A 19,133-nucleotide genomic window follows, 5' to 3' on the forward strand; every position below is an offset into this window, starting at 1 on the left:
CCACTAGATGTCAACAGTCATTAGAACCTCGTTTGAGGCATCTAGAATACAATTTGAATAATACCCGGAACAGTATGTGGTCAACCTGGGGTCATTGCCTTACCTCGCCCGCGCTCACGAAGGATTAGCCATTTTTCTTTTTCTTTTGTAATGAATCTGCTATTGTCCGGTTGGAATATTATCGAAATTCTACGATAATAACACCCTAAAGATTGATTGTGAACATGGTTTGACATGTTTCCACAAACGCTGAGGGAACTTTATAACTTTTCGTCGACGGTGGATAGATGCATTTTGGAATGGTGATCTGGACGCGCCATCAAAACGGATTTATTTCGACATAAATGATGGACTTTATCGAACAAATTAACATTTCTTGTGGAAGTGGGAGACCTTCCGAGTGCATTCAGCCGAAGATCAGCAAATGTAAGATAATATTTTTAACATATTTCAGCATTTTGTGGATGCCGTGGCTGGACGGCTAACTGAATAGCTTGGGGCTCAGTACTCAGAATATTGAACAATGTGCTTTCTACGTAAAGTTATTTTGAAATCTGACACAGCGGGTGCATAAAAGAGTACTGTATCTATAATTCTTAAAATAATTGTTATGTATTTTGTCAACGTTTATGATGAGTATTTTTGTAAATTCACCGGAAGTTTTTGGGGTGAATACATTTTCTGAACGTCACACGCCAATGTAAAATGTTTTTTTTATATAAATATGAACTTGATGGAACAAAAAATGCATGTATTGTCTAACATAATGTCCTAGGAGTGTCATCTGATGAAGATCGTCAAAGGTTAGTGCATAATTTTAGCTGGTTTTGTGCTTTTGGACGGCTACCCTTGCTTGGAAAATGGCTGTCCTTGCTAGGAAAATAGCTGTGTTGTTGTTTTTTTGCTGTGGTGGTATCCTAACATAATCTAATGTTTTGCTTTCACTGTAAAGGCTTTTTGAAATCGGTTGTATAATGCAACAAAATAGGAAAAACGCCAAGGAGGATAAATACTTTTGCAAGGCACTGTAGATAGATCTCTCCTAGTACTGTGGGCTAGTTAGTCCATCTCGTTAAGTGGTTGTCTTAACGCAGTTCCACTGTTCTGGCATTTAGCACGCCTCTCAGGGTAAGATCCGATTGTGTGATGGGACTCTACATTAATCCACGGTCATCTCTCTCTCTCTCTCTCTAAGTCCCTGTCACTCTCTCTCACTCCCTCATTCTCTCTCTCTCTCTCTCACTCTCTCACTCTTTCCCCTCTCTCTCCCTCTCTCTCACTCTCTCTCACTCTGTCCGTCTATCTCTCTCTACGACTCAGAGTTAGCGCTGGAGTGGCACAGACTGGTCACAAGGCCAACAGAGCGAGACGCACACATTCCTTTTAGTCCAACTGCAATATTACCAGCTATGTAAATCTGTAACATTAAGCCACACTTATAACAGCCAGCGATATGGCACTACTGTGTGTCAGTTACAACCACACCTCAACTTAAAAGTCAAGGTCAGAGTAAAGGAACATCTACAGGTAATTCATATGCACTGAACACTTTTCAGTCACACAGTTCAGAATTGGAGAGTCGCAAGAGACAAAAAATGGTTGTCAACAAGAGGAACAGACAGAGAGAAATGAAGATGGAATGAGAGATGAAAAGAGGGAGGGCTACAGCAAGAGCGAGAAAGAGAGAGAGAGCCTGTCCATCCACGTGTGTCTGTCTCAGCGAGAGACTGTTGCTTGAGAACCCAGCAGCCTGAGCTCATTAGTGCTGCTCTGGGCTCCTCCGGACAAGGTGGGCGGCTATCAAAATATACCCCCGTCTACCCCACTGGAGTGACAGCCCCACCCCTCCCCACCTCCCCAGTACAGCACAGCACGCCCCCTGCAGCGACAGCCCAAGAGCACAATCAGGGAACACACCGCTGGCTGATGAAATTATTATTACATCCAAGAGGGCTACAGGAGGAGGCTCTCCCTAGGGACCAGTCTGTGTGTGATAGCATGTGAGAAGGAGAGTGTGAGGGAGAAAATGAGATGGAATAGATGAATGTGAGATGAAGAAAAGGAAAGAAAAACTCAGCAATGTTCTCTCTCTCTGTGTGTGTGTGTGTGTGTGTGTGTGTGTGTGTGTGTGTGTGTGTGTGTGTAGATGTCAGTCTGCACATGTATGACAGGGAGTTTGCATTACACATTCATTGCTCAAGACAAAGGCTCTTTCTCTCTTCTCTCTCTCCCTCTTTCTCCTTTCTCTCTCTTTCTCTCTCAGATTAGATACATTCAGAGGTGCTGTCGTAGAGATGAAAGGAATCTGCCAACATGACAAAGACACACGGCAACAAACAGTGAACTACAATTAACATTTGCATAGCATTCACAGGTTCCATTTTTTGCTTATTCCCCGGTCCCTCTAAGTGCCCATACGGCATTGCAGGGTATGCCTGTAACCTTGAGGGTTAAAACCAGTCACACAATGAGAAGAAAATGCATGTGCATCTATTTGAAAGGAGGGAAAGAGAAAGGTGAGAGAGAGATCAGAGAGAGAGTCAGGGTTGTGTCTAATTCTGTTGTTCCATCAGAACCACTCAATGGGTGATGAGCAATAACATTGAGTGCTCGCCTCTGTAACAACGCACACATACCCTAATGGGGAAATTAATTGCTTGTCACATGGCTTTCCCTCTCTATTTTCTCTCTCTTTCTTTCTCACTCTCGCCTTCCCAGTAAGAGGGAGCTGCCTGTGTGCGCTCAATGGAAAATGTAGAGGGAGGAGAGGCTCGGATTCCCTCACCCACTACAGCTTGCCCACCTGTTCAACACCCATCTCTGTACTAATGAAGCCGTTTCAGTACACACCTTGGGTCTGAATATCTGAATGCATGCTCAGATACACCAAACACATTTCAGCCAGTTTAGAGGATTATCAGGCAATACAGCGCTGCGGGTAGGCAGTAAACAAGAAGCCTCAGTCCCTCTGATATTTTTTCATACATGGCAAATTAAGAAGGTTTACTGAAGAGTAAATTGTCCAATAGTGCCTAAATACAATCTAATAAAATGGCAAGATAGTGCAAGAGATGGAGAGAAAGAGAGTACTTACAGCTCTTTCCAATCCATTATCTAATGAAAGTGCCCAAGTTCAACTTTAGGGTCCATGTCTCCATGTCCAGGGTTCTCCATTACTTTAGCATCAGAGACGCAGGGAGAGAGCAGAAAGAGGCGGGGCCGTCACGGATGGGGGCAAGGGGTGTCCTTTTTACCCCCGATTGCAATCACTGAGGTTTCCACTTGATTGCACAGCGGTTTGTAAGGAGCCAAGGGGACAGAGGAAGGGGGGAACCAACGTCATCATAGTGGACTGAGACAAATCCAAGAAGGGTTGAGAGGATGGGGTGGATAGCAGAGGTCCCAGTAAGGAGGTCCAGGGGGTCCAGACAGGTTCTCAGGATGGAGGGAGAGGAGGAGAAGAGGTCCGAGTAGAGAGAAGCACCTCCTCCTCTGTACATATTCCAGTGAAACAAACGCCTGTTCTGTGTCCACACCTCTCCACAAACAAAAGTTCAGTCTCAGTTCAAAGATGCAATACCTCCAACAGAGGCAGGCTCTCCAGCAGTCTGGCAAGACGGTCCTACTCAGATCTCTCTCTCTCTCTCTCGTTCACTCTCCTTTTCTGTCTTCTTCTCTTTCACTGTCTCTTTTTCTGTCTTCTTCTCTTTCACTGTCTCTTTTTCTGTCTTCTTCTTTCACTACTTTCCTTTTCTCTTTTCATCCAATAGCCATTGGTTTGTGTTTATTTCTTCCCTCTTTTTCTCTCTCCCAGTTAATCCATGCTGCTACATCTCTGCCGTGTGGCTGTAGCAGGGAGTCCTGATGGCTGTGTCCTTTCCTGTGCCCCGTGCCACAGGCTGAGGGAGGAGGGCTCGGCAGCAGGTATCAGTCAGAGACAGCCAGGAGGTGGAGAGAGAACCAGTGTTAGCCTGGGCTGGGGGGGGATTGGGAATGGGGAGAATTCCTGCTCCTGTTCCGGCTTTCAACCCTGCTCCTTCTGCCGGAGAAATGCTGGTAGCTGTCCTGCCGTGTCTTTCTCTCCTCTCTCTCTCTCTTCTCAGCCCAGCCCCTTTTCCCTCCGACAGCCAGATGAGGTGTCAGTGCGCTACTGCTGGCTGCTCCCGGTCGCTCTCTCTGTCTCCACACACAGACATGCACACAGACACACACACACACACACACACACACACACACACACACGTCGCATAAATACTTCATGCATAAAGGAACCCTCTCTTCTTTTGCTTCAAACAGATTAGGTTAGTATGCCTACAGTGCACACGTGTGTGTGTGTGTGTGTGTGTGTGTGTGTGTGTGTGTGTGTGTGTGTGTGTGTGTGTGTGTGTGTGTGTGTGTGTGTGTGTGTGTGTGTGTGTGTGTATTTGTCTTTAACTGAGGATGTAATTAGTTAGTTGAGATAATGTAATTAATTGTAAGGAGTGACAGATAGATAAGAAGGGAGATACTTAAGTGTGTGAAGATGGATAGACCACTGAATCAGATGCTGGCTGAACGATGCTTTCACTCAATGGAAAGAGAGAGAGGAGGACAGACAATGAACAGATGACAGGTAGAGAGGCAGATTTATGCAGGGCCGACAGAGACAGACAGTGCACTCACTCAGTGGTCTGGTCAAGGGTAAAAAGGGGAAAGCTTTGTGTGTGAGTGGGCGAAGCTAGTTTGAAAGTAGCCTGTATTCCCACAACTGCCAATTTACCAGCAAGCCTTTTAGCTCTTCTCTGGTCCTGTTTAATAGGCAGTCTGATTTCGACACCATTAGGGCGAGCAGAGTGGCTCTGCCATTGAGCAGACATATCCAGTGACTACAGAGCTTTCCTTCTGACACACTGCCCCATATCTGAGCTACAGTCGAGTGTGAGACACAAAACTATCTAGAATATATCATCTATAATACCCCCATAACGCATACAACAATTTTTGTGCAGTGTCTTACATTGAGATAAATCCAATTCATTTCACATATGAAACCTTGGTGTTTTGGGCAGTGATAAGGCAAACCCCACCCACCCTTGGCCACCACCTACCTACAAATCCACAGACCACCTTCAGACCAATGCTGACAGCGATCAATATCTGTAAGACCAACCTAATGTGGACATTGGTCATTGTGACAGTGTCACCCATTGGGATCATGCTTGGTGTGGTTTCATGTGTACATCAAAACGGGGTAAGTATAGGGAGTCACCATTGGGCCAAACTGTCCATCCAGCTCCTCAATGTCACCCTCTGTATAGACCCTTTGGACAGATAACTATTGCAATATATATATAAATGAGCCAAGGTAAGATTAATGGAAGAGCAGCACTGGCATCAGAAATAAAGGCTCTGCTAGGCTTTTGTTAATGACACAATGGACATCTATATTTGGGGCTGCCTGCAGGGGGGTGCCCGCCTGCTGTTTCACAGTTTGGCCTGTTGTCAATAATGTCCCTAGCCCCCTATTCAGGCTTTGTCAAATTAGCAAGATAAATTCCTCTGGACCGGAGAGTCATTAGCCGGCGCACCCATTAGCTTGTTTGGGAAAATGTGTCTCTGTTCCTCAGCCCAGCACCATGGCTCTTTAGGTAACAGGGCATTTTCCAGCCTAATTATCATGTTGGCCCCATTTACCATCCTTGACATTGCCTTTCTTTGGTTCCCCCTCTTTTCTCCCCAGACAAGATAACGGTGCTCTGGCCATTCATGCAGGGATCAGATCACTGGGGCTGATATCAGACTGCATTAGCCTCCCCAGCGTGGGTCTGCCTTCTCTGGTGATTAGCAGCAGCCAAGCTCCTGTCTGTCTGAATGGAGATGGAAGCTCTGGGCCCCAGTCAGACTGTACATGTACAACACATTGATAACAACCACATCACAATGAACCCGGCTCAATGTAGTAGCAGACCTGCTGGAGTCTCTGCTGCTCTCAACAGGAGAGTCTGGAGGTGAAATGGTTATAGGTTTGTAATGAATGAAAGGAATGGCTAAAACATTGGCTTATGGGTAGCAAACAAAGAAGTTCCACATGTGTTCAGGATTGATTGCATGCATGTGTTTGTCAATCAGTAAAGGTGTGTTTTTAATTAAAGGAACAATCAATAGGATTTCCCCCCCTGGAGGGCATCTCCCTAGCCACCATAAGTGTGAGAAAAACATACTACTATGTGTTTCCTCAATATTATGAAAGATGTACCACAGGGGTCAGTATTAGGACCTGTTCTCTTTACTATTTATATAAATAACATTAGTCTATGTATTAAATTGTGTACTATTCATCTGTATGCAGACAATACGGTTATGTATGCCATTGCATTGACTGTTAGAGGCCAATCTGATATTGTTGCATTACAGAAAGCCCTTGTTGATTTAAAACTTGTATTTAATGTGGGAAAAAGGAAATATATGTTGTTCTCTAAAAATGTCTCAGATGGGCTACATATTCACTCATTGGATGGCTCACTTAACGAGCAGGTTCCCGCCTATAAATATCTGGTCGTTTGGATTGATAAAGATTTAGTGGGCTTAATTTTTTTTGAAATCGATCTAGCCTCTCCCTAAACAGCAGGAAGCAGATTGCACAGTCAACTTTCCTGCCAGTTCTTGACTATGGTGACACCATTTACCAGACTGCAGCAGCCACTACTTTTAAACCATTGGATGCCGTCTACCACAACGCCCTTCGCTTTATTACAGGTGACAGGTTTAATACTCATCACTGCAACCTGTATCAGAAGGATGGCTGGACCTCACTTAAATCCCATAGATCACTTCATTACTCCCTTCTTGTTTAGAAAAACTCTGCTCCACAAGCTTCCAACATACTTCCAACTTCACTTTCCTGTTGAAATATACAAATATGAGATACCAAACCCGTTCACAGGGTTGGTTAACTCTTGAGGTCCCGCTTGTCTCCACAAAGTTTGGTAAGTCCGCCTTTAGTTTTAACGCACCACAGTTATGGAAAACCTTACAAAACAAATTACACCTTGATTCTCTGGTGCCGATAGGGCAGTTTAAAACTATTTTATTAAATTAGTTCTCTAAAGTGTGCAATTGTTTCAATTGACAATTAGAACTTGTCATAACCTGATGTAATGTATTTATAGTTGTCTTGTAGTTTTTTACATTTTGTTGTTGTATTGATTTAACTTTTGTCCTCAAGGCACCATTGCAAATGAGACACGTGTCTCAATTGGGCTCCCCTGATTAAATACATGCATGTAGTATGAAGTCCTATGGACAGCTGACACAGTGGCTCAACTGTAAGGGTGAAACACAGGGTTTGTGGGGCTGCTGAATTAGATCATCACAGCTGGGCACCAAAACAACGCCAATCGTCCACCTCTACAGAACACCGACAGTGTTGAGGACAACAACAGCTCGCCAAAATTAAACAGCATCTGCATCTCTGCAGTGGCCTGGACGGCCAGAGAACCAGGTCACATCCAGACTGACCCAACAGACAGACCATCACTAAGCCTTCCTCTGATTAAGCTGAGATGACATCGGGACAGGCTTGGGCAGGGGACTGGATACAGAGATGATGTCATAGTGTAGCCAGGGTCTGGCCGCAGACAGAGCACACCACCACACAACGCCAAGATTAAGTATCAGGGTCATCGGGTTGATCATTAAAGACGTCCTCCAGCGATTTGTTTAACTTTTACTGTTGAAAACCGATATCCCAAGTATAAATACCATAAAGTACACACACTCAAGGGTAAGAAAATATATATTTTTTGCAAAATAGTGTTTTTTAGACGCAACCGCAAAGTTCAAGGAGTAGGGCATTCAAGGAGTTGGTCTGATGGGAAGTCGTGATGTCATCGGCCTCCCCCTTGCTTGAGGATCAATATACAACAAAAGTATGTGCCATGTCATGACTTACCATGACAACCTACTGAGATGTGACTTTTGTTAACTAAATCAGGTGTTAAATGAGTTCAAAGTTAAACTGGGGTGTCACTTTAAGGACAGGTAAAACACTCACATACCTTAACAAGTATTTCACCACAGGGAATTGAGGTAGCTAGCTATATCTCAGTGGACCAGAGACTTCATCTAATTCCCCATGAATCTTTGGTTCCACCGAGTGACAGTTTCTCCTGATGTATGTTGGGTGATGTATTAATACATTCATTAGCCCCAACACTGACTACTTGTGGAGTGCATAGAGTGGGCTCTTTAAATAACCTGAAGGGATGTGGGAAAATTGCTGTTGTATAGTGTGGCGGGGGCTAGTGTTACCTGGGCCCCCATATGGGAGGAGGGGAGGAAAGGGCGCTGTTCATGTCCACTTCTCAAATCGGAGGGGGGAATGACAAGGCTGACATGTGACAATGTGTCACCACGGTTTAGTCTGGCCATGAGCTATGCTTCCTCTCTAGCGGGGATGTTAACATCAGTGCAATCATGGCACCACAGGGATAAATATTCCTCTGGTGTCTCTCAACCTTTCTTTCTTTCCTCTCTACTTAACCCCATCTCGCTAAATTAAACTCATGCCTAAAATGGCAACTCATCAAAGAAAATTCACAGAATTTGTTAAATGTTCATTGAGGCCACAAACTGAATGGGGCTTTTATTCTTATCTCTGTTTTACACACTATCCCTATCTGTTCCTCTCTTGCATCAGGTTCCCTTCAACTAACAACTCTAGATCATTATCTTCTTGGTCACTATAGAGGAGTGTCTGTCTCTCCAGTCGGCTTTCTGCAGAACATTAAAATGGAGGAGAAAACTAACAGGCTTATCTCGCTGTCCATCAAATTTTATCAATCTTAAGCTTCTACCTCTTAACTGAGCGCCTGCTTCCGTCCCACAGTCCATGTTAATGGTGGTCTAAAGGGATGGTTCTCTCTCCTAGGCTCGTCCACACAGCATCTGAGAGGAAGTGGACAAATACCTCTAGGCTAGGATTTACTGAGTTTCTATAAAGCCTAACCAGAAATAGATTGATGAATCCCTGGCAGGCCAACCAGGCAGCTATGAATGTGATGTCCTGTTATCTGACCAATAACCTGTTTACCTCATCACAAAAGCACATGTCTGGCCTTGTAGACAGAATACCAAATGGGGCATAATATGTGTGCTGACTGCTCAAGGCTGCGGGTATTTTTGCTGCACTGATCCCTGGCCAGCTAAAGCAATACACATACAAATACACACAGTGCAGGGTTTATCAAATCAAATCAAATTTGATTGATCACATACTGCTATCCCCTTTTGGTTGAGTAAAGCAGAAATGTGTAAAGACACAACAATCTCTCATGATCTCCTTAGCATTCAAGTGAAACTGCATGTGGAGTGATGTGGGAAAGGAAGGATTAAGGCAACTATATATATAGTTGCCTTAATCCTTCCTTTCCCATAATCCTTCCTTACACACACATACATACATACATATATACATATATACATACATACATACACACACACACACACACACACACACACACACACACACACACACACACACACACACACACACACACACACACACACACACACACACACACACACACACACACACACACACACACACACATACATACATACATACATACATACATACATACATACATACAGAGAGAGAGAGAGAGAGAGAGAGAGAGAGAGAGAGAGAGAGAGAGAGAGAGAGAGAAACAGGGGTTCAGCAGAAAGAGGGGGCATAAGGAAAATACAATGGGAGAGAGGAATATGGTGTAAAAGCAGAGCAAGGTAAAGATGGGGAGGAGGGGAAATGATGGAGAGAACAGAGATGAAATAGGTGAGAGAGAACTAGATGGTAGAAAACAGACCGGGACCACAGGAGCGAGAGAGGAAGAATGAAGGAGATGTTATGTACGGTGTTCTGTATAGCCTGGTCCTTACTGAGTTGGCCCAGTGCCAGTGAGGGGGCTGTCTGAGAGGAGGTAAATAATGTTATGCCTGAGAAAGAAACAGAAAAATTATTTGGAGTTGCTTTATTCCCAAAGTGCACCAAGACGGGAATCCCCTGTTGACCTAAAATACATGAAACAGTTGGAAACTAAATGGAAAACATTCTAATTAAAATGTCATTACTCCTGGTTCTGTGTTGCACTGGGCAGAGGTAGACATTGTCAGTTGCTTGTATCCACTGAGTGGAAGTTGGTCTTTTTTCAACTTTGTTTGACTTTATTCTAAATTTGAAGACACATTTTCCAGAATGTTTCAACAAATTCTTGTTGTCTAGGTCCTGGAGCCATTTTATTGGATACTAGATCAAGGAGAAGAGGTTTATGCCAACGATGCTAAAATAATCAATCCCAATGAATGTAGCATGAAACAGACTCTGGGATGCCAAGGTTAACCCCTTAGCGATGAGGGAGGGTGTGTTGATGGAGCTGCAGCCAGGTTTCTATAAGGGATGTGTGAGCTGAAACTCCTCCCTGGTACAGCTTCCTGTGCCTGTGTTTTTCCTCCAATAGCCATAAAGCATTGTGTCTCCAGAAGTCAAGCCCAGAACTCACACATACCCACACCCTAAGGTCCCCTCCATACCCGAGCTCCCTCCCACTCAACCCCCATCCAATTGAGAGGCCAAGCACCCCTCTAGCCAAGCCATGGGCTTAAGGAGGGCTTAGGGTGGCCACAGGAGGGATCGGAGGAAGGTACAATATAATTCCATTTGCAGTTCATTTTATTGTTTCCTAAATTGCCTCCTTAATGGCCTCTGCAAACATGTTGTGCTAATGTGGCCTCTCCGAGCATCTGCTTAAGCCCTGGTGAGGCAGTCCAAGCAGAGAGCTTTAGCTCAGCAGCCTTTATTTGTCAGTCAATGAGATAGAGGGACCAATTCAGGGCCTTGGAGGAGAGAGCTGAACATCTTTACAGTGGAGTCAACAGGTCTTCATACAGTAGGACAATCTCTCTTCTACAGATTGACAATAGCGTATTTACTAAAGTCCCACCAGGAGAGGAGAGAAGCTTGGGAGGAAAGGGAGAAAATACACAGTCAGCATGCTGATTTGATGTACGCTGCTGAGTTTGGAGAACATAGTATTTCCCCCCTGATTTGATGCAGCATGTGACAGATGATAATGAAGATATTCTCTCCTTCTCTCTGGGCTGTAGCATCCCCACCCCTGCTACTTCTGACAAAGATTAAGAGCTACTTTCATCTCCTGCAGAATATTTTCCACTGCTTCGCCGACGCTGTTCCCAGGTACTCCACCACACTGTTATGTTGTCTTCACAGGTCGTAGAGTATGTGGAATAAAATTACACGCCCAACACTTCCTGAGCTGAAACTCACTCGCCCACGTCTTCGCTGTAAGCCTTAAGAGCACATTTTTACTCAGAGCAAAACTACTGTAAAGAAAAACTTTCTGTATTCACTCACATATCAGATAATGTGAAACATTCATTCACTACCATGAAGACCATAACATTAAGCTGTCATTGGCTGATTGACATTTCACTATATCTCCAATAATCAATTCCACTGACCAATGGAGAAAACATATCTGATGAGATCGTGAGAGAGCAAGACATCTAATATTCCTATTGGATGCCTTTTCTATTAAAGACACTTGCTCCTTTCCTTATTAATCAACATATCGTAGAGAGAGAGAGTTCTCTCTCTCCACTTCTCTACATCATTAATCAGGGCCTGGCAGGGTAAGACACCTAGCGATTATTTATTTGCTCTCCTCCACGTCGAGACTATCACAACGACCAGTCCTGGTCGAGCCCCGCGGGCCGCTGGGAACATTTGGGAAAGATTAGTCAGCAAATCGAGGGGGGGATTCAAACATTGATATACTGTAGATGGCAGATTAAATTCTTCCTAAATCTGCCATCCGAGTCAATATGCACCCCTTGGTAAACATGAGGGATCCAAGTCCAGTGAAATGGATTTGGGATTCCAAAAGGGTAGAGGAATTCCTAGGTTCTGAAAAAGCTATTTTGAGAGGCTAAGGAGAGGTAGAGAAGGACTACAGAGCTGTACCAAACCAACACATGAGGCTAGAGATGTAGACATTTGTAAACAGAGCCAGGGGTCAGTGACTTCTACAGTATTATTCAGGTTAATAAACGGTTTACACACTCACCCACACACACACCTAAATCACATGCACAATGTTACCTACTGACACACACATCCTCATACACACCCACACACACTCAGTCACATAGTCAGCTCTGCAGCAGACTCTCACGTGCTGGGTGATGAACTGATTACAAGCTATATAATCCACTACACCCAGACAGTCTGCATGGAGCCAGTGGCAGGCAGGCTGTAAATACAAACACAAGATAAACCGTGTTCCAACTAGTGTTTTTATGTTGATCCTATTTTGATCCTTTACCAAGAATAAGAGACACTGTCTCATCTCTGATTCAAAACTCCAACCATGGCCAGTGTTACACAACACAAAGAGGACCCTGTAGCAGAACAACAGTAGCGACCAGCCAAGGCAAGCAGAAAGAACAGCAAGAGATGTTCGTAAGTGCATTCCCATAGTGGAGGTAGACAATCACAGTCAATACAATCCCTGTCCACCTTGGCTTTGCATGGTTTCCTCTCTGCAGAGAAGTATAATTCTCTTTACAGCTGTTTGTAAAGTCAACCAGGCCCCAAGCCCCCGAGCCAGCTAGAGAAGCAGGAGGACAGTAGAGAGGTGGTGGTGGAGCAGTGGCAGAGAAATTCCCTCTGTTAGTGATGATGAGGTAAAAGCTTAACTGCCTGGCCTGATAATGGCTCTCTTGTTCTCTATCTCCCAAATGGCTCTCTATCCTTGTGTGAATAAGAATCGCTTTGGTCTGATATATAGAGAACTACCATTTGGGGAAATCAACTCACACAGATTAGGCCTAGGCAGCTATTCATTATTCATATGTAGTGCAAGGCTGGGACCTGGGACAGACAGGGCTGACAGTGTGGAGCTGGGGGTCTGGAGGACACAGAAACACAGCAGCCCACCGGAAGCCATCTTGTTTCTGCAGACTGAGGCAGTAAAGCCAGGGTGAGCACATGGGAGCAGGGATCACAGGGAGACAATAGGTCATAACATTCTTCAACGCATATTCCATGCAGGCAGCTACTGGGCAATTAACTTGTATTCTTATTCCAGCTTTTCTCTCTTGTCTCCAGAACAATGATAATAGATTTGCATGACACCTCTAACTGAGGGATGCCATAGAGATTTACATGGTGTGGGGGTAGCCGGGGTGGGAAAATATCAGTTTAGAGACTCCTATCACTGAACACTAATGCCCAGATCCCTGCAGCCCAGCAGGATTCCTATGTCCCTCCATTAGTAGCCTCATCGTCTGTGTGAATGAACGGTGAAGTCCTGGCTGGCCGTGGGTAGAGGAACAGCCTAGCAGGCCTGGTCATGTACTACCTAAATGCTGAGGCCACAGTCCGTCTCCAGCCCACACACCGTCAAACACAACCTGGCCTTTCAGATCATCACCAACAGCACACGAAGAGACAAAGGCACTCTTATGTCAAGTGGCAGGCACACAGGATGTAGTGGGTAGAGGGTCTCCATATTCCCTCGTTTCCCCCTGTGTGAAAGGGATCTGTCACTGCCTGTTCACTGCCTCCCCCTGTCCTACAGGGATCTCTATGACCCAGTGTTAGCCATAGCTCTACCTTGAGTCAGCATTTCAGCCTTTGTCTGTCAGCCCCCCCCCCCCCCCCCCCCCCCCCCGCTATGTGAGTGGGCCAGGCCAACCAGACTTCCTGACTCAGGAGTTTAGGGGAAGTAGACATGGTGGTAGTCAGCGCCCTCCTCGGGGGTCTCTCTCCCTTCAAACAGCCAGCTCACAGTGGACCCAGAGCACAGCCCTCGCCCTCCCTCTGGTCGCCCCTACACCAGTCCTCTCTCTTGATGTGTTTACCATGCAGGGTGACAGCCACAACCGCCTCCACCCTGGCCGTCACAACACTGGCCTTCACACAGACACCCAGGGGGCACAGCAGAGTCGCGCCAAGGGAAGGCAGAGCCAGTCTATACCACAGCAGTGGTAGCGGGTGGTAGAGCTCCTCAGTGGTGGTCTGATGAGGTGGCGCTATCTCCACTGTGCAGCAGACTGTACTGCCCAGGACAGCCAGAGGAAGTATGACTGGCTTGAGAGGGAGAGTCTGTATTTGGGATACACTCAGGCTGTTCTAAGATAACCTAGCTCCCTCCAATTTCCTCCAAGAAAACAAGAACTACAACTATTTAAAGCTGCCAATACTAAATAATCAATTAAACAAACTTGGCATTTCCTGTTCAGTTCAACCTAAAATATGAATTAGCAAATGAGGGGATCTATCACCTGACACTATAACAGAAGAAGGGGACTGGGGTTGGATCTGAGAGGTGGGTAGAGGTGTGGGCAATAGACACGGGCTTGAGGAAGGGGTGGAAGGTGTGATATTGGGGTAGAAGGGACGTGGGGTGATCCATCTGGTTGGTGCTAGGCTGGGGTGGTAGTAGTAGGCCCCTCAGGAAAGGATGGGGCCTGCCTGCTGGTCTGCTGCAAATCCCAGAGGCGGTGGGTCTAGGCTGGATCTCCATCAACACCTCCCCACTGATGACGCTAGACAGGGCCCTGATAGCTTTTCACACCTGGCCTTATCCGGAGGCTATAGTGCTAGAGTCCCTTCCCCAGGCTCAGCTGCTGCTGCTGCTGCTACGGCTGCTCAGCTCTGCTCTCCACTGCCAGACATTAGCCCCAGCAGGCTGATAGCCTGATTATGACAGGAAAATACCAGCTGGTATTTTATCCGACAGTAAACAAAGAGACCAAAAGCATCCTCTACCAACCATCATCTACCAACTCTCCAGCGCGTCTATTGAGGGCCTTAGACATGTGTTCAACAGCTAAGAATCAACAGATTCTATGTAAAAAAATCCAACAACAATACAACTAAAGGTTTGGCTAAATGAATCCCTGCCAGTCAGGCAATGCTCAACACAGAAGCTAGCATTAACTATGCAGCTCCACTCCGCTTACTCTCCTCATAATAAAGCTGAGGCTTAACTTGCATTTTAACAGCGTTCTCTCCTGACTAAGCATTCTGCTCACATTCTCCCATCCGTTGAAACATCCATCTCTGTGAAGCTCAGCAACCAAACCATTACCCTTTTACCATGGATTCAGGGATCACACAGAACAACGCCACCACAACATCAACACTACACACACTGACTGCATGACTAACATGAGGAGCACAAACACAAAAACACTGCAGCTGCATCACCCATCTAAACTAAGATCTCCTCCAGCCCTGGGTTGGTATGTGTGTGACTTACTTGAGTCCCATGGTGGTGGTGTGTCCGGTGTTCCCCTCCACAGGTCCTGACCTCCTCCTCCTGAAGCTGGAAGTCTGGAGCATCACCCCGAGCATGCTGACTGTGTGTGTGTGTGTGAGAGAGTGTGTGAGGCTCTCAGTAGAACTCCACTCCCCTGCCTGCGTCCACTCAGTCTCTTTATCCCCTAGCCAGCAGGTCCAGCCCAGAGCAGAGTAAAGCCACTCCGCAACTCCACTCAGCATTAATCTGTCCGCCAATTTATCCCTGACACAGATCTCCACTGTCACTCACAACACAGCCGGACAAACACATTGCATTTCCCTTCTGCATTCACACAGTATCTCCCTCTCTCTCCTGTCTCCTCTGTAGTCAAAGTGGAGTGTGGGTGTGAGTGACCCATGTTACACTTCACCCCCACATCCCTGCCCCCAACACTTACCCCCACCACTACACCAATCCCAACCCCAAACCAGCCCCCACCAACAACCTCACACAGGAAGAACACAAGGACATTAGCACACACGCACATGCGCACACACACACACCACACACCACACACACACACCACACACACACACCACACACACACACACACACACACACACACACACACACACACACACACACACACACACACACACACACACACACCATAAGAACAACTTCTAGAGACTTCTCTACAGCAACAATCACTTGATTATACTTTAATGAATTGCAGCCCGGGCCCACAGCTTTTAAAAGGAAGTTGTTGCAACAAAACTTTGATTAAGGTATTTGTATGGAGATCTTCTCATAGTTTGATTAGTGCATCAGGGCTGGAGTTCCCAACGGCCAAACATTACCCATTTGTAAGTCAAACAAATACATTCACCATGGATCACAGGGAATCATGTGTTCTGAGTACATCTACATATTTCTGCATTGACCAGCTTTCATGTTAGTTGTAAGGAGGCAAAACAATTGTTTCTATGGTTACTTTCCACAGCCTCAATAATGAAGCAGCACTTTAAATTTCTGACACAAAGACCAGGCAGGTCTTGTCTGGGGAGAGGCTGGATTGTTCGACTGTAATTACAGGATAAAGCCTTGCCTTCCCCAACCCACAATCACAGTGATTACAGCAGTACACACACACTCACCTGGGCAGCAGCAGCTGCAGGGCCGCACAGGGCCGTAAAGACACTTCCTCCTGTGCTGACACTCCTCCAGGGCCACATTCCTAACAGCTGTTATCCCTGTTCCTCTGGCCGCCCTGCACACCGCCTCTGCAGCAAACACTCCTCTTAGCTGTACGGTTTGCTCTCTGTTACTCAGAACAGCAAATGTAGTTCTGAGCATTGAGGAGAACTGCTCAGTGGTTTGTGCTCCAGTTGCTTTCCCTCGCCCTCTCTCTTCCATTCCCCCTCTCTCTGTCTCTTTTTCTCCCTCCCTGCATGGGTCCTTAGGGATAGAAACACACCTCATTCCCAATCAGCAGGTATTAATGGAACAGAGGGATGAGCAGGGCGGTCAGTGCGGCAGCAGTGGCAGCGGAGACACGTCATTTAGCTGAGCTGCCAGGGCCCCTGCTGTGAGCGGTGCCTGCTCTCATTACTGAACGCTGTGTCAATGGACTAATCACATGCTCCGTCACAAAGAAATCAGTGTTCAGCACGCTAGTGAGCTGAATGAGCACTCCCTACTGCCCTCACTCGCTATACTGAGATACAAACACTGGCACGTGCGCACACACACACACACACACACACACACACACACACACACACCACTCTGCTAGGACAGACCCTGACCTTTAACACCTACTGTCTTCAGGCTATTTTATTGGCCATCTCATTATTGATCCGGATCAATCTTTCTTTCAGTACACTCTGGTTGATAGGGCAAGAAGAAGGTTTGAACGGGGATTTGGAAAATTGTAACACTAAACTACAGTGCCTTCGGAAAGTATTCAGACCCCTTGACTTTTTCCACATTTGGTTACGTTACAGCCTTATTCTAAAATGGATTAAATAAATAAAAATCCTCAGCAATCTACACACAATACCCCATAATGACAAAGCAAAAACAGGTTTTTAGAAATACCTTATTTACATAAGTATTCAGACCCTTTGCTATGAGAGCAGCTCACAGATCACTGCACCTGTACATAGCCCATCTGTAAACAGCCCATCTATCTACCTCATCCCCATACTGTATTTATTTACTTATCATGCTCCTTTGCACCCCAGTATCTTTACTTGCACATTCATCTCCTGCACATCTACCATTCCAGTGTTTAATTGCTATATTGTAATTACTTCGCCACCGTGGCCTATTTATTGCCTTAACTCCCTTATCTTACATCATTTGCACTCACTGTATATAGACTTTTTGTTTTCTTTTTTTCTACTGTATTATTGACTGTATGTTTTGTTTATTCCACGTGTAACTCTGTGTTGTTGTATGTGTCAAATTGCTATGCTTTATCTTGGCCAGGTCGCAGTTGCAAATGAGAACTTGTTCTCAACTAGCCTACCTGGTTAAATAAAGGTGAAATAAAATAAAAAAATAAAAATGAGACTCGAAATTGAGCTCAAGTGCATCCTGTTTCCATTGATCATCCTTGAGATGTTTCTACAACATGATTGGAGTCCACCTGTGATAAATTCAATTGACTGGACATGATTTGGAAAGGCACACACCTGTCTATATAAGGCCCCACAGTTGACAGTGCATGTCAGAGCAAAAGCCATGATGTCGAAGGATTTGTCCATAGAGCTCCGAGACAGGACTGTGTCGAGGCATAGATCTGGGGAAGGGTATGACGGCGGAGGAAGAGACGAAGATGATGAGGCAGTTGATTGAGGACCTGCAGAGGGAAGATCTGGAGGAGGAGCCATGGTATGCGGAGTTGCGCGCTGTGTCGCCAGTGCGCCCGCACAGCCCGGTGCGTCCGGTGGACATGCCCAGCACATGCCGTGCTAGGATGGGCATCCAGCCAGGACGAGTGGCTAAACCGGCTCCACGCTTCAGTTCACCAGTGCGTGTTCACAGTCCTGTCTGGCCCGTTCCTGTTCCCCGCACCAAGCCCACGGTGCGTGTCCACAGTCCTGCCCGGCCCGTCCCTGCTCCCCGCACCAAGCCATGGTATGCGGAGTTGCGCGCTGTGTCGCCAGTGCGCCCGCACAGCCCGGTGCGTCCGGTGGACATGCCCAGCACATGCCGTGCTAGGATGGGCATACAGCCAGGACGAGTGGCTAAACCGGCTCCACGCTTCAGGTCACCAGTACGTGTTCACAGTCCTGTCTGGCCCGTCCCTGCTCCCCGCACCAGGTTAGTGGTGCGTGTCCCCAGTCCTGTCCGGCCCGTCCCTGCTCCCCGCACCAGGTTAGTGGTGCGTGTCCCCAGTCCTGTCCGGCCCGTTCCTGCTCCCCGCACCAAGTCAGTGGTGCGTGTCCCCAGTCCTGTCCGGCCCGTCCCTGCTCCCCGCACCAGGTTAGTGGTGCGTGTCCCCAGTCCTGTCCGGCCCGTCCCTGCTCCCCGCACCAAGTCAGTGGTGCGTGTCCCCAGTCCTGTCCGGCCCGTCCCTGCTCCCCGCACCAGGTTAGTGGTGCGTGTCCCCAGTCCTGTCCGGCCCGTTCCTGCTCCCCGCACCAGGTTAGTGGTGCGTGTCCCCAGTCCTGTCCGGCCCATCCCTGTTCCCCGCACCAAGCCCACGGTGCGTGTCCACAGTCCTGTCCGGCCCGTCCCTGTTCCCCGCACCAAGCCCACGGTGCGTGTCCACAGTCCTGTCCGGCCCGTTCCTGTTCCCCGCACCAAGCCAGTGGTGCGTGT

General features: G+C 46.7%; 1 protein-coding gene across 3 annotated transcripts in view; it reads right to left on the minus strand.

Annotated features, from left to right (window-relative positions):
- Nucleotides 1-19,133, minus strand: part of kif26ab (kinesin family member 26Ab) — a 124,297-nt gene that overhangs the window by 25,667 nt on the left and 79,497 nt on the right. Inside the window, exon 1 of one of the 3 annotated variants that reach the window (XM_029730133.1) lies at nt 3,095-3,643. The exons of the other annotated variants lie outside the window; for them this stretch is intronic. Coding sequence (XP_029585993.1) covers nt 3,095-3,111 — 17 coding nt within the window. The 5' untranslated portion in view covers nt 3,112-3,643. Of the gene's footprint in view, nt 1-3,094; nt 3,644-19,133 lie in introns of those variants that run through there. 3 annotated transcript variants of the gene reach the window in all.

This window comes from Salmo trutta, chromosome 33, assembly GCF_901001165.1.
Source record: "Salmo trutta chromosome 33, fSalTru1.1, whole genome shotgun sequence".
Classification (NCBI taxonomy): Eukaryota; Metazoa; Chordata; class Actinopteri; order Salmoniformes; family Salmonidae; genus Salmo; species Salmo trutta.